The 22611-nt window shown below is 31.4% G+C and overlaps 1 protein-coding gene across 3 annotated transcripts; it reads right to left on the bottom strand.

Moving 5' to 3' along the window:
• Window positions 1–10999: 10999 nt before the first annotated feature.
• On the bottom strand, window positions 11000–22239 carry LOC123720140 (aminoacylase-1-like). Of its 3 annotated transcripts, none has more exons than XM_045676644.1 (11): window positions 21995–22239; window positions 21588–21715; window positions 19834–19929; window positions 18311–18480; window positions 17967–18138; window positions 16333–16479; window positions 15324–15394; window positions 14847–14963; window positions 13354–13449; window positions 12506–12639; window positions 11000–11996 (listed from the first exon to the last, which is right to left on the bottom strand). In XM_045676644.1, exons 2-11 carry the CDS (start codon window positions 21598–21600, stop codon window positions 11792–11794), a joined length of 1221 nt encoding a protein of 406 aa, XP_045532600.1. In that variant the 5' UTR covers window positions 21601–21715; window positions 21995–22239; the 3' UTR covers window positions 11000–11791. The 3 variants fall into 3 exon arrangements, with proteins under 3 accessions (XP_045532600.1, XP_045532601.1, XP_045532603.1); XM_045676645.1 differs by lacking the exon at window positions 21995–22239 and adding an exon at window positions 21834–21852; XM_045676647.1 differs by lacking the exons at window positions 21588–21715; window positions 21995–22239 and adding an exon at window positions 20300–20403 and having other exon boundaries at window positions 11001–11996.
• Window positions 22240–22611: the final 372 nt, after the last annotated feature.

Below are 22611 nucleotides of genomic sequence, written 5' to 3'. Positions count from 1 at the left end.
CTTACGCTTCTTCTATATAGGAAATACTAAAAGTCTAATCACAGTTAAATGAATCATTTCTTAGTGTTTAAAACCCAGTTCAATGCTCCAAAAAGAACAATTGTTCCGAGGCTTTCTTCCCTTAAACTATATAAAAAAGACACAGAAACGTGTCTTCTCAAGTCATTTATTCATATAGGTAACACAATGTACACTTATGAACGTCAATAAAAAAGAAATAAACATTAAATGCTTCTAATTTTACATTTACTGCCAGTTCTCAATCAATCAAGGGCGTAGAACGGAAGAGAAGAACTGGCAATAAACTCTCCGCCACTCTTTTTAATCGCCAAGTTTTTTTTTGTATTACACAACGTTTGTAATAAGCTGCAACCATAACACCATGATCCACACGACATCAGCAGGAGGCATCGATTTAGCTAACATCCGGTCCCAGACCAGTCACCACAAGTAGCACCCGTTCACGAGCATAATTTCATTACAATCTTTATATGATTATATTTTTGCTAATACAAATATTTCTTTAGCTATTATTGAATTTCAATGAAATAGGTCACTAATGCAATATACGGTATTATCACGTACGCATACCTCGAGTTCTGACGTTTATGTCTTAATAAAGTGCGTCTCCGGCTCCGATGGCTGGCTTCCATATCAATAAGGGAATAGAGAATTTAATGAAATTCCTCTTAGAATTCCTTTCCGCTCTTAGGTGGTTAAAATGCCAGTCTTCCACATAAGTATTTAGACCCAGTTTAAGATCAAATTGAAAAAATACTTTCACTTCGATTTTCTAGAATCTTTGTAAATATTGTGCGTAATATTTTTATGAACATGGGTATCAAATCTCTAACTACTACTAAACTGGTTACAGTTGGTACAGTTTAAAATTATCAAATCAAAATTAATTACGTAAATTAAAACTAATTACTTTATAGGCAATGTTGTTGCGAAGTTGTGGCGACTAAGTAACTCTCATCAAATCTGCATGAAAGCGACCCTATGCAATTTATCAGTGTCCTCCAGAAAGAAAACATAACATTATAATTTGAGAGGTTGTGATTAGTTTCCATAGTTCTCAGGTAATTTAATCTGCTCAGCCTGTGGTGTTTGCACTGTTATGGCATAGACATTAAGTAATTCATGATTATAGGTCTCAAATATTTATTTTAATGAATTTAAGTATTTTTAAACAATCATGTGCTCAGTAACCGTTCACATAACGCCTCTTTATCTCAAACACCATCACAACGTCCTCTTTTCCTTAGTTTGTACATTAGAATACACTTACTTAAAGTATAATTAGTTGTATTGTATTTATCTTCAGTAGTGTTGGTCTAGTGGCTTCTGCATGCGCCTCTCATCCCTATGCTCATAGGTTTGAGCCCTGACTGTGCACCAATAGACTTTCATTTTGTATGTTTGCATTTAAAATTCGCTCAAACGGTGAAGGAAAATATCGTGAGAAAACCGGCTTGCTTTAGAACCAAAAAGAAGGCGTGTGTGAAGCACAAAAGGCTTATGAAGAACTTGTCTATTAGATTGACAAATTATTATGATATGAAACAGATACAGAAATATGGGGACCTACGTTGTAGCGCCAGTGGTTTATTTATTGTATTTATCTGTTCAATATTCCAGCAATATTCACCCACAATTAAGTTAAAAATAAATATGCTTAATTCAGTGCAAGTAGTTAGAATTGTGGTTGCTTAATTTAATAAATAAAGAAAACGTCAGCCTGCAGCTTTTCCGTGCCATTTGTATGCAATGAAATTTTCCACGATCGACAAATTTACTTACAAATATAAATATATCTACCTCACAATATACAATTCATTATTTTAATAAACTTATTATTATCCCTACATAACATTATTTGCAACTAGTTCCAGTTGACTAAATTTATTACATATGTTATGTCACGTCTAGGATATCATTCGCAATTAACAGGTTTAAGCTAAAATAAGCAACAAAACCTAGATATAGATACTTGATGATATGATATTTGATATGAACTTCTGTATTCAACTTAATAAATTATATGCATAATAGACAATAGAATAAATAAATGTGGGGTCTCTCTGCATCTTCTACCGCGTTTACCATTTTCGGTCTAATACCTGTAGCTGAGTTTCATTATCGTACGTATCACCTCGACGCCCGTCGTTCCACCACTGAGCATTTTCTAAGGCAGTTTTTGCCGCTCACCACCACTATATGGAACTAGCTGCTCACTGAAGTATTTCCGAACCAATTCGACTTAGAGTCCTTCAATAAAAGAGCATACCAATTCTCGAAAGACCGACAACGCACTTGCGAGCCTTCTGGCAATGTGTGTGTCCATGGGCGGTGGTATCACTTAACATCGGGTGACCGTGCCTCCTATTATAAAAAAAATAGAGTACTGTATCATTTGTTATAAAGATGTTATGTTATAATATATGTTAAACAGAATCAGAAACGAAGTTTACATCACTGATGCAGGTTGAATAGTGTCGTGTCGTTGCCCTAATAGCGACCGCAAGAAACGAACTTTTCTTATTTCAAATTACTTTTTATATTACTTCTTCGTATTTCAGGCTTGACCGTGATGTTTAAAAATTTGCACAATGAAGATAATCTTAATATAAAATATAATTTGATATATCTTGTTATATTTTCTGATCATTACATTGATGCAATGGCTTTCCTTGTTTGCCGAAGGCAGGGGAGAGTGGAGGATATTATGTGGCGCCACTAACGAGACCTTCATATATACAGATATATTTGTGATACATAAATTGATTATAAATCAAACTTGTTAAAAAAATTACTATACATGAAACTAATATTGCTATTGTTCTGTTGCAAAAAGACTATTTAATCCATGTATCGAACTTGAAAAAATAGCAGGCGATGAATAACCATAAACTTGAATCATGCGTTCATATTAGATCTTGTAATAGGCACTGAAACTGTTTACCGATGACAACCGAAAAGGGTGACAATCGTCAGCTTGATTTTGACATACCCGTTAACGCCCTGTCGGTTGACCTCCATACAACTTAGTGCGCACTGCTTCCAGAAACTTCTCTCTGCCCTTACAGATGCGAAAGATGTGAATTTGAATAGTGGGTATTTTGCGATAAGTAGAAATGTATCCGAAAATAATGTCATATCTATATAAATGTATAATCATTGTAGTAATTAATCAGATATTTACACTGTACTCAAAACAAATACGTGTCATATACTGCACAATATTTATTAAGCCAGTAATAAATAATATAAAAATTACTTTATTTCGATTCGTAAACAACGCGCTCTTCACATACAGTTCATATTGCTTTTAATAAAATTAATAATTGACATCTCACTGTCGCCTTTGTTCTTATATGAGTAGTAATTATTTATTAATTTATTTCTTCACATATAAAATATTTTACTGCATACAATTAGCATTATTATATAACTAAGATAGTTTTAATTAGGCAAAACAAAACTTAAACACTGATTTTCCAGTACTCTAATGCTTTTAGTTAGCTATTTGCATTAAAAGCAAAAAATAAGCCAGGAAAATGTTAAAACAATCGAACACAATTTTTTTCTGTGTACAGGATACGGATGAAGGTTTGAAAATAACCAAAGCCCTTAAATTTCGGTGTGAAATGGAATGGAATGGAAATTTGCACTCATCGCGCAGAGGCTCCAGCGTTTGTCCCAACAGGCAATTTCGGTAACGCAGCTGAGAAACCCTGATCAGCTAGCAGATCAAGTGACCCAAATGGAAATAGATATACTCTGAAGAAAATTCAGTTATATCTTCAAGCAGTCGCTTGATCGCTCTGAACGCAATGGAGACTCAGTGTGGAGGACCTCTGCCCCACCACCAAGAGTCAAGTCAAGAAAGTCAAGGAGGGTTGACTTTCTTGACATCCCTGTCTTGAGGGTTGCATAGAAGAACCGGTTTGATTACCGGTCAAAGCGCCTGCCTGCAGTACGATTGCCATAAAACATACTAATGATCGATCTTGAAGCATTAAAGAATAGTGAAAAATGATGAAGATCAAATATTTTTTCTGACTTGCAACAATTAAAATTGACTAAAGCAATAATAATTCTAGTTTTTCGAAGTTAGTAATAATTACTAACTTAATATTTCAACAGATCAGTCTTGTGATCGTGCGACCACAGGTAAGCGTGGTTATAAATAAATTATTAATTCAAATAGAAAATATAAACGAAATGTTAATTTAATTTTCACATTTGTACGAGTGGTCGTGGTACAGGAAAGGTGGTTAAGGAAGCACAAAGTAATTGAAGTCGTACATGTGACCCGCGATTGTCGACTTATAAATTTTTCTTAGGCGACGTCTATGCCAAAAAGAATTCTGTGAAAAAGACCCATGTGGGGAAACTTCCATCTTGTCATCTTGAAATAACTTATGTATATGTACAACTTAATTAAATTGTGAACCCGGATGATTATGCACTACTACCAGCTATTTATTTTAACAACTTCTTGTGTAACTTTTACAACAAATTCCAGAAACATCCAGCCTCTTAACCTACTTGTATTCCCATAGCTTATTCAGTGTCTGTACCTGTCGTATTTATACTTTGGACAGTCGGTGAGGACATATAACACCTTCTCTTCACCTGTATATGCTGCTTTGTTTGTCTTTGTCACTTTGTCAAACCCTCAACCTGTAAAGATACGATAAGAATCCACCGTGTCAACATATAGGGTTGTATCGCCACTGGATTGTTATTTTGATATTTGCTTAATTCGAATAATTGTGTAACCATGATACGTAAATAAATCGCCGAGTAATTATACGTATGAATAAAAGCTTTATAATTATCCCCCACATTTCCAAAAAAAAATATCTAGCATAAAATGTGCACTTATTGAATAAAGTATTAGTAGGGCTTTCGTGTTATCACATTGGAATTGAAAATTACTCTCGGGATGTTACAGTGCAGTATCTGAACATATAATTACGACTGTATTGTATAGGAATTATACGTTCAGATACACTTTTGGCGTGTAAAACGAAATACATTGCTTTTTAAATAAAAAATTCAAAATAATTTATTCATAAAGGTAACACAATGTACACTTATCAACTATGACTACTATGAATCTTTTATAGCTCTTTTTAGAGTTGTTTTCTGTAACATACACAGATTCGCGTATTTATTGGTGTATGTATAATAAGTAGATACGTATTTTTAGATAGCAATGAAGCTCTCATACCTGTCGATCTTAAGTGGCAAGTCGAGTCAACAATCTAGTTTTCTTTCTAATAGTAATTAACACGCGGTATAGATTCACAGTCGAGATTTAACGGAAAGTATGACTAATTAAATACGTTTTTGACATACTCGAAAATCAACGATGTGTGCCAAAGGCAAATCTGCTAGTCCGTAAATAAAAAAGGTCAATCATTTTCATCAATTTATTTTTAATTAAATTTATATGATGTAAGGTATATCCTATCTATATTTTGTGAAAATAACAATGGTGGACATAGTTGCAATAAACTAATCCCCTAGTTTTCTTTAAAAAATTTAAAGTTTTGGACAGATAGTGTCTTGCACCTTGTGACACTAATCAAATTGACAACAAAACAAACCAGTCAAGAAAATTTGATCCAAGACAGCCGTTCTCTTGAGTAACTGTCTTCTGATCCACTAGTAGATACTATGTACCATAGCTATCAGCTACATACTAATTTTATATGCAAGAGTGGGTGATAATGATGAATAACTGAAGAGGTAATTTAGAGTATCAGCTTAATATTTGTTGTTTTTACGCATTAAATAGGTAATGCAATATTATGTACATTATAGCTTTTGACTTAGATGGCCGCGATTCCTTCTGTGTGAAATTTTCTTTGCCTAATTTACAACAGGTCACAAATATTAACATTAATGAGGAAATAATTCAATGTTTTGATTCATCTGTATTTTTAGGGATCACTCTAGATTCTCGTTTGCAATGGAAGCGTCATATTACCACCCTATCGGGAAGCTGCTTTTACGATAAAATTATTAGGTTATTGTCTGATATTGATACGGCGAGGCTTGTATATTTTAGTTACTCCCATAGTGTTATAACATATGTTATGTTGTTGTGGGGCTCAGCGGCCGATATTCAAGACATTTTTGTATTACAAAAAAAGCAATACCCGCTATATATAAATGATAACCGCGTGCCTCTCTAAGAGAATTATTTAAAGAAATTAGTATCTTTACAGTTGCCTCCCAATATGTGTATGAAAATATTATGTACGTTTATAAAAACATAAATACATTCTTAAAGCTCAGTGACTGTCTAGAATAGACTTGCTTTTCAAGCTTTCTGACTTTATAAAACTGCCCACGCAATTATGAGGAAATGTATTCAGATAAATAACAAATTTTCAGATCATGTAACCAAACTTCCGCTACATAAGTTTACATCAAGGAAACCCTAATAAAAATGGATATTGTACAGTTCATTAATATATAGATGATAACAATGTGTGGGGCACTAATGCCGTACAAATTGTACCTAGATGAATAAATGACTTTTTGTGTTTACAAGACAAAATGTTTGCCTAATTTACATTGATAATGGATTCTATCGTGGATAACAACTAACAAACGTGGATATTATTTAAAGCATAAAACTGTTTTACGCTAACTACATTATACTATGCTTTCTATCTTCGCTTCGAATTCAGTATATTTGCCTAATTAAGTGTAACTGTAACTGGTTTTTTTAATTAAAATAAAAGTTAGCAAGTATGCAAGTGCACAAAGAGTAGGATTTAAGCCGCAGGTGTAGTTAATGGTAAAGTTTAATCGCTATTAATTTTATTAGCTATATTTTGAACTTTGTACTTTGAGTTTTAGCTTTGGATTGATCAATGTTCTGTAAGCTTAAATAGTTTTCCTGCTGTGATATTTTGTTACTACAATTCCTTTTAAGACAATTTTGCACGCCATTATGTGTAGAATATGCGAACTTTAAATTGATAATAAATTATTATTATTATTATTAGAAAGTCTAATTGCAGCAATACATCTCATATTTTAATTATTCAAGGTTTTTTTCCTCTTCTTTTTTTACAATAGCTGTTAAGATATCAATATAAATTGTTCAGATGTGTTGAGACCTGTCTTTTACTACAAGCTGTTAAAGATGAAATCAACGAAACGGAAGCGGTATGTGCATTGAGTTGTTTGTTGATATTGTTGCCTATAATATGATGCCAGTTAAATGTTAGTAAATATTTTATAATATGAAGTTACCCGAGTTACGTAGCGTAACATTAGTTAAGTTACACACATTTATGTGTATTTTAGTTAATAATAATAAATAAATTGTAATATGTCACTTAAGTAATAATTGTGCCCTTTAGTTTTTCATTGTCATAAATTTTAATCATTCTCGTTTCCGATAATGTCAAATAAGTCGACTAAACTTATATTGAAGAGTCACTTACATTTAAGAACCGTTAGCGTCGCATCCCACTACCCTTAATTTTATGTTAGTTATAAGCATATTTTAAACGATTAAAGCCAGCCCATTTACCTACGCTCGCCAAAACAGCCCGAGCTGAGCTGTTAGTTGACACCCAGTTTTCAACAAAGAGTTTTATTTATTTGAGCATCCCTCCAACAACCGACACCGAACCTAACTGTCGTGATAAAATAATAGTTCTCGCGAAATTAATGAGTCTATTAAATGTAGTCAAATTTATATGTAATTAAAGTAAGTATTTTGATTAAATTTCACTTAATGTTACCAAAATTACACCTCGTATTTCGTTTCCATTTATTATAATTATTATGTTCACCAAAAGTTATCGGTTTCGGAAAATGTTATTGAATATCTAATTTCAGTTTTAAACTTTATAGTTACTTTTCTGTATATATAAATATTTTTCTGTATAATATTACGGTATAGTTTAGTTTCAGAACTGCCAGCTGCAAAAAATTGTTCTACGGAAGGTCCTTAAACTCGACCCCTGCAGAGTTATCATTTATTTTGCATTTTTAAAAGAAAATTTCCTTTTTTTACTCATTCTTATTAAAATTGGAAAAAATCTACACCCTGTATCTTTTTAAACTGTCCACTAGATTGGTACTGATGGTACTGTAGAAAATCTCCAGAAACTTTATTAGAACTATGTATATGGTTTAGAATAATTTAATTATTTAGGGAGCGTTCAAGGATTACGTACGTCACGCAATTTTTTTAGATTCTTGGCCAGGACGTTTCTGTATCTAAAAGTAAAACGTTTCGTGACCAACTCCAGTAACTCTTTAAACCTAAAACTTACCATTATGTAGTGTAAAGTACTGGAAAGTGGAAAATAATATTAACAATAACGCGTAATTCATTCCCCGCCCTGCACCGTAACGTTTTACAAAAGGAACCCCCCCCCCCTCTCCTATAAATTCGTTACGTAATACTTGAACGCTCCCATACGGTGTCTTTATAGTTTAAATCCACACACACTCACTATGGCTCTGTGACCCAAACTGTGTCTTGGGTTTCTCTGAAACGTGAATCTTACTGTGCGCTGCGGTTCCAAAATGATTTTTATTATGGTATCACGAGCTCTTTTGTAGATTTTCATTAATTTGCGCGGCATACGCGATTACGCCGAATCAACAACGTGGGACAGTGCCGCATGCTACAAATAGAAAGCGTTTGCGGAATTTATATATATTTAGTAAAACTAAGGCATGAAGCGAAACAAAAGAAGAAAAACGTTAAAAAACGGTGTAAAGGGAAATTATTTCAGAATGGCCCACGGATTCGTTTACTAACAATAATTAAGGCAGACAATGGTGCATTATTTAAAAAAAAATTGTCAACAGAGAACATTGAGGACTTTTTTTATTTTCTTTCCTTGTTTTTATTAATTTTTTTAAGTCTTATTTTTTTCGTTACACCACTCCATGACTGATATTTCTCACTTTCCTAAACAAATACAAACATAGCATAACAGTTTAAACTGTTTTGACGCACGAAATATGTCGCATGGAATCCATTGTGCCCGGATACAAGCTGCGACAGTCACATGGCGTAAGATGTTGCTATGCCGCACGGTTCATGCCACAATGCGCGAAATTTTTAACTTTGTAGTATGCAGCCTTGTGCCATACCGCAATGCCGCACGGTGTTACCCCGGTATAATATACGTATGGCCTTTAGGAACCGTAATTTTATATCGAACCATAACTTATTTGAAAATATTCTTTAGTCTATGTTTATCAGTATCATGTAGTTTTAGAGTCTATTCAATGCAAACAAACAATAAAAATTTTCTTTATATTAAATATAAAAAAATACAGAAATCAATCATAATAAATAAAAATATTATTACTTGTAAATAATTTTACGAAATGTATTAAAACCTAAACATAACAATCAAATATACAGTATTTAATATAGATAAATATAACCTCTGTATTATTTAAAACCCAAAACATCACCTGACACTGAACTAGAGAAGCGAATTGAAGGGTACAGGGAAAAAAAGATCACATTTTATGATAAATTAAAAAAAACTTATATCTTTAATTAAATTACTTATAACAAAGATCAAAGTCACTTGACTATGATCCTTTTTACATGGACAATTTTATGAATTTTTCACTAAATTTACACTTTAATACATATTCTGAATGACATGTTTTTTTATTATTTTAATTACTTAGTTTTAATATATACCTGTTTTAACTTAAGAAAACATAAACTTCATAGAAGGACCATAGTCACATTGACTCTGACCTTTCTAGAAACATTACAGCTATGTAGAAATGCCTAACTTAACTTTTATAATTTTTATATTATTACTTATTTTTAGTATATTTACATTACACAATGCTAATTGGCAGTGATAATAAATTAATGAGTTTTAGGCAAATTTGAATAAAAATCTTGAGCTTCAGGTTTAACATAAAACCTTTTTAAGCATTGTATGTCATTAAATTTTTCTTATGAAATAGGTATTATCATACTACAAATGTCAAAAAAAACGATCAGTGTCCTTAGACAATAATCTTTTTTGAAACAAGAGGTGGCTGTGATCTTTTTTTCCTACAGCCATAGTAAACTTTTTTGAGCCTCATGTTGACTGTGATTTTTTTTAACATTTATTGATTTCATCATTCAATAGCTTTCTTAATTTGCTACTAGATGGCATTGTCAACTCTGGTTTGGAAAAATACTGACTATGATCCTTCTTTCCCTGTAGCCTTCAATCACGTTCCGTCGTGATTTCGGTGACCTTCTGAATTTAGCCTATATGAAGCATGCCACGATAACACCACCTCTCGAATGCTTCTAAGCGCCGGAGGGTATCTTCTTTTATGGGCCAAGCTTCACAGCCGTACAGAACAATTGCTATATTTAACAAGGGAGACCTCGGACTCTGACTTGAATGGTCAAGTGACGATAGCACAAAACTTTTTACATTTTGTTGAATGATGCTCGGGCAATTCGAGACCTAATTTCCTGATTCTACTTTTATATCTATCGTCTATTTCGAGAAAAACACTTTCTATAAATCTAATCACAAACTTTATTAAAGTGAAATGTAAATACGACATAAAAATATAGATAAATTGAATTTCTTAAATATGTCAAGGATTACCATACTACTGTTGAGTGGCGAGTTGAGATCCTGGCGCTTATTGGAACATCGTCTCGGAACTCTAATCAAGGAAATAAGTATCCATATGTATCGTCCTCTTGTCGTTAATCACCTACAATTACTGTTTACTTACATTAACGTTCTGCTTTCATGTCTTATAATGTTCTTACTTTATATTTTTATTTTGGTAAAAACCCTAGCGATTTAAATAATTACTGTTGATTTTAAAAATGACAATACATGTTAATTTAGAACCATTATTTTTACGGACGTTCATAAGTGTACTCTAAATTATTATTAAATTTCTATGATTTTTATATTTTGATTTGTTTGTTTCCTAATAAATAAATAAAAATAATTTTTTATATAGACTTTATTATATAACAATATATAAGTAGAACACTTTAAATATCTTTAGTAACAATAATGTAACCTTAACTAAAACGAAACAGAAATAAACTATTAAAAGAAACAAGTTTATAAAAATATAACTTTTGTGCTTAAATTGACAAAACTATAAGAAGCACATTGCGGTGTATCAGCGGAACAAAATATTGAAGTCGATACATTATTACAGCAAATGCTTTTTGTACGTTGAATGGCAAAATATACGTAGAAATAGCCACATGGCCCAATGGGACTTTTTATGTACATATTTTATATACATAAAAAGATTTTTAGCGCATAAAGCAAGATAGGAAAAACACAAATGTGAGGTCACATGAACATTATTTTTAGCTTATGCAATTATGAACGCCATATAACATTGTTCATATTGAGACCAACAATATAAGCAAGGGAATAGTTTCAAAGTACCGAGGGCTTACTAGAGCCAATATTAAAATTTTATATACAATAAAATATATTGAATTATAAACGATTGATAAATAGTTATTTTTTTTTAATGAAAGCATCTCGAATACACATACACGCGCCAAAAATCCGTACCCTAGTTATATAGAGCACAATTTGGACAAGCATGTCAAAGTATTGTCATTGATATTAGTAAATTCTTTTATAAGTGACCCTTTAGACATGAACTTTCTCTATTCCCACAGACTATCAAACCCGATAGTTCACATGAATTTAGACTTAATCATACATTTTTAAAGTGCACATGTTTTGGCGACCTCACACCTCATTCGTGCTTAAGCGTTAGCAACAGCTGGTATAAGCTGTGTATAGATATCTATGCCTTTAAGGAACACGTCTGCTGAAAGGAACTCGTCATGGTCGTGGAGTAAGACCGGAGTATTATTCATCGGAGAGAATCCCAGGGCGGGTATACCGACCTCCCTCACGTATCGACTGTCAGTACCGCCCGGGAATATGCGGCAAGAAAGTTTGAGTTTCCTGGAATAATTATAATATGACACATAAGTCCTCATCTGTCTCTTTTCATCACAGCGTAAACACAATTTAACAGAAAGAGACAAAACAATACTATAGTTCGAGTGCAATTTGATTGGTTATTTGAAGACTGGTTTAATTTCTATGGTAGAAGGTAACTTTATGAGCATGTGCCAGAACATGGTATGAAACCCTTAGATATGTTATATGTATATATCTTATTAGTTAGGGATAAAGAAGCATTTTAATTGTAAATAAATTGAACTATGTAAATAAATATACACAGAAACTAGTAAAGAGAAAAGCTCTTATCTAAGTTTATTAATTATTCCTGGGGGCTTGAGATATAATTACTTTTGTGGTGTGACCCACTAACGCTAAAAATATGGGAATGACATTAGTCACGTGGGCATTTTTATACAAACTCCTTTGGCGTTAATGGTCGTCACACCTGTCGAAAAGTGACTTTGTCTAAAGCCCCTTAAAGTGTTGATTAAACAATGATAACTTACAATTTGTCAGCTGATTCCTTAAACGCCACCCAGAAGGGATTGCTATCATCAAGTTTTGTGCATTCAACTGCAGGATTCTTCTGCTCAAACTCGTACGTCACACCGTCACCGGCTTCTTTGCACCATTGCTTTATCTACAATATTTATAAATCTATAGAATCTTGACGGCTTTATTCATAAAAACTTGAACAACTCGTCTCTTTTTTCAGCTTGTGACAAATAGAGAGTGCTGCTTTTATAGTAACATATTAAACATTGTAAACAAAGTTCAGTTATTCAGTTTTTATAAGAGGGCAGAAATCGAATGGTTTCTTGGTAAGTTATGTTTAGTAAGTACTGATTGAACATATTGACAAACAATTGTATCTTGACCATAATGATTTCATTCCCTACGTCTGCTTAAAAACCGTTTTGTCAAGTTTTTTTTCTGTAACTACTTTATAAGGATACTTATTTTCAATGCGGCACAATAAATAAATATTGTAACACATTTAGAGACTAAAATAAAATTTAAAACCCTAGAGCATTAAAGTGATTTGAATTTGGAATGTGGACATTGTGATGAATCACCAAAGAGATCACAGAAACGTACAACATTACTGGCCATCAAAAATCCGCACACAGAAAAAAAACGCGCCAATAATGAATAACATAAGATAGAATTAATTCTATCTTATGTTATTCATTATTAAAATTTGTATTTCAGGTTTATATTTGCTTTAAGTAATGGAAAAATTATCTTATATATAATAAAAAGAAGTGTTCACCCAGTGTAGAGCACATAATATTTATTCTCGTTTTTTTTAAGTAAAGAAGAATCTATATCAAAAAGAATTAAAAATATTTACCGTATTCTCAAAAGCTTCGTGGTCAACAGTGACGGCGAGGCGACAATCGAACACTACAGACAGCTTCTCGGGGATTACATTCGATTGGATGCCGCCCTGGAAGAAGAAATTAAAAAGTAAAAACAACATTTTTTTTTTTAAATTAAAAAGTAAAAACAACAATTTTTTTAAGAAATTAAAAAGTAAAAAATCCAAATACACATTAAAAGAAACTTTGAACAATCGCTAATTTCCAGTTTTAAGTAACAGTTTTATCTTCACTATTTACAAATAAATGCAAATTAATATATTCTGAGCTTCCAAAAAACATATACATATATTTACAATTTTTAGTACAATAAACAACATACATACAATACAACATACAACTACAATTAGTACTTTAATTACCGAGAATATTTTAATTAATTTAGTTAATTTTACGACATCAGACGGCGGACAAATTTTTTTCTTCTAAACCAGCAGCTAATATTTTGCATCGTGACAGTTTGAAGCCAAATTCACATTCAAACATTTTCGCTTCGACCACTGCATCACGAAACGTCGAGTTATCCAAATATATATATATTGAAATAGGTATAAAAACTTAACTAATTTGCCTAGTTGCTACTAGATGGCAACACTTTGTATGACATTTGTGTAACGTTCCTGTTATAAAACCATTGTACAGAATTATAAGTCCTTTTATTTACTGCTAAAGGGTTATCCTTTAGAATCTAATAAAATCTTTTTATATCCATTAAAAAAATATATTTTTATCAATGGTTTTAAAATTAACTTAAATTTTAAATATTCTCCCTTGTTACATTAATGTCATCCGTCAATCTTTAAAATTTTAAAAACTCGTTTAATCAGTTAAAGTTAAGTTTATCAACAAACAAACGTGTTTATGGCATACCTAAGTTATGTTAGTGCTAGTGTTAACAACACACAATATAAAGGTTTTATATCGTGTGTCGTTAATACGTCGTATAAAAATAACTTAGGTATGCCATAAACACGTTTGTTTCTTAATAAACTTAACTATATATTATTTATTTTTTTAAATATATTTAAGTGTAGTAAGAAGTTTTTTATAATTATTAATAGGTAAAATTAATAAATTTAATCTAATTTTATAATTGTTTTGAATTTATATCTTATTTGATTTTTTTGCACATCTATGTCTTTTTTTAATTCAGAAACTGATCAAATACACGCTGTATAATGCTTCCTATCTCATTTTATCGCAAATTAAAATCTTGTGAAATTATGTGTCTGCCATAAAGTCAAAACTATTGCCATAATATAAAAAAAATATATGTGTATGCCCCCCTTCTTTTACGTTTCATCGACTTCCAAATCACAACGACCCTAAAGAAGATTCCACTCAAAAATCTTTAAGTTCGTCTCATACAAAACGCCAACCGCCAACCGCCAATTTCATATGTAAATACCTAACATCATATTTATTATTATTGATCAAGCGGTATTCAATAATTAAGGATACTTACATGAACTTGAGTCAAGTTAATAGTAGTTACATCTCCGATGGTAAGTTTAGAGTTGCTATCCAAAATATTTTTCTGCTCATCCCGAAGAGTCATGAACTTATTGATGATGACGCGGAGCTGAAATAATTCAAAGAAATATATCATGTATCTTAACTAATTGTCGTGACGTCATCAATGCTATTTCACTGGAATTTGTACCTATATCTTTAGTTTGTGAACATACTAAAAATATAGGGATCAGTCTAATCAGAAGAAGTTCCGCCGTTAACCGAAATCGGGTATAAACTCATTGTTAACGTTAACAAAATTAAGCGTTATCCTTATAAAAAGTACAAAACAACAAATGTCCAGTAAGTAAACGTAAGGCCGATCATCTACTTACTTATAAGAACAAAATAACAGGAAAAAATACATTTTATCGTTACTACTACGATATAATAAAAATATAAAAGTATTTGAACAATATTCATATTTTACCTTTTCACCGGCAGTGTTCGGAAATAACAGTGAGCCGTGGCCTGGCTGACCGGTGCAGTGTACGTGAATTTCTGCAATTGAAATTATTACATTTCCTTTATTGTTCCCAAAAACCAAATAAATATCAAACGAAATAGTAAAACTTATCTCATAATAAAATTTCTCCTTACAGTGGCCTGGAAGAGGTCGCAGTTCGTGAAAACGATAAGGCCCTCGGATTATTTAAGTGTTTTCAATGTTATTACACCCCTTACAATACAAAAGCCAAATCAGGCTTATTTACCGTAACTGGCATGCCTTGAGCCTATCAATTACGTGAGAAAGTAAAAAACACAAGAAACAAGTTGTGTTCGATCGTGATTGTCGCTTGACAACGCGTAGTCGACTAGATGTTGACCACTCACAATGTTTTAAAAGCCGGCAACACACCCACTTAAAATGGTGTTCATAGGCTGCGATGACTGCCCTTTTTGGGCGTCCCGTAGGCACTTTTGCCGCCCTATTCATTAAAAAAACCGCAATCGAAGGTAATTGCCTTCTTTCGTATATTCTGATCTCCCGGACTGTCAAATAAAGACTAAAACCATTCCATACTTTGAGTCTTGTGCATAAATAACGCAAAAGCACAACTAGTAAAATAATAGCGTTGAAGGCAATTTTCAATCCATTATTAGAGATTGAGAAAGAGAGAACTTTGGTTGAAAACGTGTGGCTAAGGGGTTTTGCAAAGAGACCTTGACGCCAAGGACTTGTTTTGTTGTGTCCTGACCAACGTCCAGTCTGTCGGCAAAATTTGTCGGTGGCATTGTCAAGTCAAAGGCGTGTTCAAAGACCAGAGAGTAATAGGGATACGGGATTCATAGCGCTATGTCTCGGCTCTGAATTTTACCTCTAACAAATACGTCGTAAAACAAAGTAGATTTACAGCCTAATTTTAAAGGTTTTGAAATAGTCATAGAATCACAATTACATCACAATTAAAAATCAAATTATTCCATAGATAACTTACGCCAAATGCTCCTCTCTCCGTAGAACAAGACAAACTCGTCGGTGGGACAAGCCATACCCTCGTCTAAGGCGAATGCAACATTCAGAGCTTTGAAATCTTTTGTATGCACAAACTTTTCCATTCCATCTACACCACCGATTTCCTCATCTGTGACACAATAATAAAAATAATATTGAAAAAATAAACATCAATCATCAATCATTATAGTCCAGGTCAAACCGAACACATCCTCATGGGAAGTCGGTTAAAAATTAACGTTTTTATTTTAACAATGGACTCAGTCCATGCAACTTCTTCAAAATCGAGTAGCCTGCAATATTGTAGCACACAACTCACAAAGGAACTTTTTGTATCAAAGTCGCATGCGGCCACCAAGCATCGGCGAATATACAATGTACATACATAAATAGCAATTAGGTAGGTATAACAAAGCAAAGAAATGGTATGGAGGTGCTGTAAATGTCCGCCATTCCTTTTTTTACGTTTGAGTACCAACATGAGACAGGCGTGTAAAATGGATATTTAAGATAGATATTTAAGAAGTTGTTATTAATTCATTTTAAATTTAAATAATAATACATTGCTTCAATCCGTTTAAAAAGTGTTTTCTTAATGTGTAAAAGCTATGTTAACAAAATACTAAATGGATATTTGTTTCTTGTCAAACGTGTACAGCAGTGCATATGGAATTTAGCAAGCATTTCCGTATGAATATTATTATGTATGTTTCTTTATTATTTAAAGGTTAAATCTGAAGGTTGTTGGTGGAGGACTGAAGTGTGATAATAATTAAATTATTTAATTAAGGATAAAATATAATTTCAATTAATAATCTGAGTTCAACATGCCAAATTTAGGTTAGACATAATAAGACTTTTAGTTAGTTTATTGTTTTCTTTAATATATATAGTTGGATTATAATTATTATATTGTTATCAATCCAATAAATTATTTAGTACTTAATTATATGTAAATATTTGTTTATTAGCGTAAAAAGAACTTTATATTTAGTAAGTACGTCAGGTATAAGTGTGTTAAGTATATCTTTCAAAAAATAAAATAAATAGGATATAAAATTTTGTTTATTTTGTTTGTCGACGTGTAGGAGCATAAACAGTGATATTTCTGCGTTCGTTGTAATATTTTTTAAAGTATAAAATTTCTGACATGTAGTCTATTATTGTTATTTGTTAACATAGCTTTTACATATTGAAAGAAAAATACTATTTTAACCGGATTAAAGGTATTTGTATTATTATACACTTATAATTATTTACATAATTTTACATTTAAATTTTTTCGACGTTTCGCGTACTTTACAGCGTGGTCATGGTGACATTATAAGTTGATAACAAATAGCTTTAATCCGGTTAAAAAGGTGTTTTTCTTTCAATGTAGTCTGTCGTCTAAGGCACGCTGGTTTTTCTCAGTGTTTTCCTTCGTTCGACTATATATAAATCGCGCACATTAAATAACATCTATATTTGACTTGATCTTGGATCACTATTTTCCAATAATGTCGAAGAGTTCGTAAATCAACAATTGATAAATATGCTACTTATTAACACACATTTTTTATAAAAAAATACTATATCAAAGATGGATAAGATGATAAAGTACATGTATATAATCACCAGGGACAAAGGATAGATGAAGAGTCCTCTGCAGTTGAACGCCAGATTTTTTCAACTTCCTGACAGCCTCTATGTACTGAATTCCGACGCATTTCATATCCTGTGCGCCACGGGCGTATATTTTCCCATCTTTATCTATGTGCCCACTGAATGGGGGATATGTCCAACTATCCTGTAGAATTTATTATTTAATTAGCTGTAATATATTCTTAATCATAAAAACTTAATTAACTGAAACTCAGCACATACATCTGAAACGACTGAATGGTGCACATTACAACAAGGTCATTGTTTTGTTTCAATATCTTAGATTTTTTTTTGATCAGAAATAAATAAATCCTTACCTCGAAAACCGGTACAACATCCATATGAGAGTTGAGTAAGACAGACCCAAGTGCAGGCTTCAGCCCCACCCACGTCAACACTACAATCGGCTTTTTTGGTACCATTTCATACACCTTAAAACCTAACCCCAAACCTTGCGCCTGCTTCTCGAGGAAACTGACACATTCATCTAAAATAAACATTCACTATAATATCGTATGAAAATACCTATAAATTGGCTTGCATTACAACGTGTAAGATTTGCATAGTAATATTACTTAGTAGAAGTAGATAGATAGATAAATTTAAATTACACCGTAATTTGCCAAAGATAACAAACATTCCTTTTATTTACTAAATTATTCTGCATAATCTATTCGTGTTTTATTTGATGTGACATAGCAATAGTTATACACATAATCTATTACGATGAAATATACCTATTTTTGAAAAGGACTTTTGTAGTGTAGGGTACTTCCTAGGGTAACCTTATTGCAACAGTGTAGATACACGTTACAATAATTAGCTCCAAGCATAAATGTCACGAAAACGACTTAACAATCCGAAGACCTCCGACCCTTAATGGGTTTGAGATAAATATTACTAACACAGTACGATCAAATTTAATTGGGCATAGACCTTAAAGAAAACCATTACCCACTGGTCAATCACCATAGAGTTATTCATAACATAAACGTAATAAAATCAAAAGCAGATCTGAAGTTTAAATAGTAAAATTAGAGACGTTTAATGCTTGTTTTGTCATGTCACCATAGTGCAACTTGAGATTTGTCTAGGGGATTTTTAGGGAGTACTTTATTCAGGATTTTTATTAATAACGCACGATTCAATACAATTTATAAGGCTCGGACCCAACTAACAAAATAAACCAAATATAATATAACTGAAATAGGTAAACGCGTATTTTTATAGTTTTTCGATATTATTATTATATAATAAACTCCAAGATCGAAATAACAGATTTTTTTATGCTATTTGTTAATTAATTATTTTTACTTCTCAAACCGAGGGTACAACCAAAAGTTTTGATCGATATTCAGAGGTATTTGAGGTTGATCCTAGGATTAACATTCTGTAGCAGTTGGCATTCACATTGAGTGCAGTAGGTATGTGTCTTCACATACATTAGAAACACAAACACAGATATCAATATGACAGCAGCAATTTAAAGTTATCATTCAATTTATCTCAATTGAGGGTACAATTCTTATCACATCCTATTTATCTATCAGTTACGTATAAGTCACGTTACTCTTAAACCAATGAAGTACCTGTTTCAAAACTGCCTTCTAGGTTTACTATATTAAACAGTGGTCAAAGAATAATTATTTGGGATTGGCACAAGCTCATTACTCACCTAATACACTTTTCACTACTTTACAATACCGTGTATAGTAAAAATAATATTATCAAAAGAACTATACTATATAAAGTTCAAATGATGTATCCTCTCCACAAGGTTTTTAGTTAATAAAGGGGAACCAAATTGGCATAGATTATTTAATTTAAAAACTTAACTTACCATAATTAATATTAGGCTGAACACTTGGTATTCTTAAATATTCTATAAAGTTAGCGACGGCCGGATTGCTGCTGTAGTCGATGGACATTCTCTTAGCTGTAACAAACTCAATATTAATAAAACAGGTCTTACGTCGAGCAAGGTGCGCAAGCGACTAGTGTAATAATTGGTGAGTGTTTAATTTTGGATTTGCAAGTAAATAAAACTGATTAGATGTGTTATCAATATTAAAATAAGGTAACAGTAAACAGTATTTATTTGACAACAGTATTGTTTGATAAAGGTAATTGAAATTATTTATTAAGTAAAAGGTATATGTGAATTTTCGTGCAGAAAATTAATAACACAAATAATATCCCGTTATGATAATGTAGATCAGGTATGGTGAATAAAATATTTAAAATTTGTTAAACGGAAAAAAAAATATTTTATAGAGGTTTTCAATAAAAAGTATTATAATGAGTACCTATGATGCAAATATCTTTTATTTTTCAATATAGTTCCCATAGTTTTATACACCTTGTATATCTTCTTTCTAATGCTAAAATATGGAGGAGCATGAACCCATAATGTTTCTTTCTAGTCTTGATTTACCATCTCAATGGTAAACATTTTCAAGCAGAGATATTTAATTACAGTGCTAACTTAAATTTTACCCATTATTAAGAATACATTCTAACAAATCATTTATATTTAAAAAAACAAAAGTGAATTGCTTTTATAATATTTACTTTCAAATGATTGTATCGAAATCTAATAAGAGATCTATTCCAGACAAATACTGCATTGTTATTACATATTATAATATAGAATTTAGAATCATGTTTTTTCATCATCATTTCACATACGAAAATATGATTAAAACATAAAATCAAGTATTATAAGTGATTTACCCCCTGCCTAATCTGTCTCATTACACTCTTATAACAAAAAACTAACTAAGTTACAGAGCCAGCAGTGTGTGAGTGAAGTATCATTGGATTTAAATTTATTTATTAATAATGTTTGCACTTCACTAGAGATTTTGTGAAACATAAACAATGACCTTAAACATGTCTATTTGACATAAAAACAAAAACCTACAGATTCAAATATTAAACATTTTTTTTTTTAATATAATTAAAGTAATATAAAGCAAATATTAAACATTTAGCCATTTTAAAAATATAGGAAAAAAATATATTTTAATTCAAAGGTATTTTAAAAACTTCCTTAGATTATAAGCTTTTCCTTTTGTAAATTACATTTAGCTATCACTCTTGTCACATACCTTAATTTTATTGTTATAAATTGATTACATACATTTTTGTTGGTTTTTATTTATTAGGAAATTATATTTTTCTTTAATTACCTAAAAAGCGGAAATTGACCAAAAACAGAAAAAAATACATATTATTTTAAATATGTATTGCTGCCCCCAAAAAGTAATATGTCATTATTAAAATCTTAACTTGAAAAAAGATTGAATATATTACTGCAGTAGAAATATGTGTATTGTCCCACAAAAGAAATCCATATGCTGTTAACCTATTAAAATAATTGAAAAAAAAAAACAAATTTTGCTTTAATTTTGTCAATCAGGTCATCCAAGCTTAAAACTTAAAAAGCAAACAATCCATTAGATTGACACTAAAAAGTTTAATTAGTCCTAATAATATATAATTATTTTGTTTAACAATTTACATAATGTGTGCTTATGTACTTAATGTACACTTAAAACAGTTTAGGATGGTATGATTTACACATCTACTCACCTTTAGTTGCCATAATTTATTAATTATGTTCAAAAAATTACAATCAATTATATTAGTATATTGTGCTGTAATCGTTTTTGATAAGTTATTACTTTCCATGAACTTGTTTGGTAATAACAATAAATTTTCTGAAAGAAAAAATATCAGCATTAATTATATGCCAGTACATTACCGTTTCGTATTTTCTTGCGATTTATGATGCACCATATCTAAATATATCTATTATTGAATAAAGTCCAATCATACCTAATATATAACTTATCATTACAATATGTTGGAACAATTAAAACTATTAGTTATATTCGGTTCTCCTTACTGCAATGCACTAGAAAAGTAGGGTCATTAGGTGACCTAGTTATGGAAGTTTGCAGTATACATTTTTAAGTACAAGCTCCAAGGAAACTAACCAATATTAAAATGGAAATTATTAAAATTTATTTTCCATATTCTCTGAATTCCAGCTATTTAACCAACAAGATGATAGAATTTACAACATATCATTAATTATTGTTTTTAAACTTCAGGAACTATAAATATGTTAAACAAATCGTCAATTTTTTTGTGTCTCATCATAAAACGTATTTTAAAATAATTTCATTGATTGTTGGTAGTTGGGTACACGGTAGTGGGCGCCACGGTCGGTTTACGAATATCATAATATTATACTAGCGGTGACATTTTAAACATTAATGTCAACTAAAAAACGTGTACAGCTGCTTGTTCACGCGGCACTCCTTTATGGAAAGAAGACATTTATATTTTATTCTCTTCTTCTGTGGGTGATGCTCACATCGCGGCGACCACCTTCAAGTATTTTCAACAGCTTCAAAAAAAATTTCCTCATAGCTTCATTTATGAAAAATCTCTATCTATTTTCAAACTCGTTCCAATTAATTACTCTAATTTGTCATTTGAAAAATGGAATCGAGAAAAGTATGTTTTTTCGAAAGAAATAAATTATAATATATGGGACCATGAACTATAAAATATGTACCTAACATATATTATATATATAAATAAATAT

Source organism: Pieris brassicae, chromosome 2 (assembly GCF_905147105.1).
Source record: "Pieris brassicae chromosome 2, ilPieBrab1.1, whole genome shotgun sequence".
Lineage (NCBI taxonomy): Eukaryota > Metazoa > Arthropoda > Insecta > Lepidoptera > Pieridae > Pieris > Pieris brassicae.
This window is presented reverse-complemented; position numbering and strand designations above follow the sequence as displayed.

Excerpts from the sequence above, each read along its gene's own strand:
- LOC123720140 (XM_045676644.1), bottom strand. Across the intron at positions 18,139-18,310 it reads ATGTTGTACCGGTTTTCGAG|GATAGTTGGACATATCCCCC; the intron begins GTAAGGATTTAT and ends TAAATTCTACAG. Across the intron at positions 15,395-16,332 it reads CGGAGAGAGGAGCATTTGGC|AAATTCACGTACACTGCACC; the intron begins GTAAGTTATCTA and ends TTTCAATTGCAG.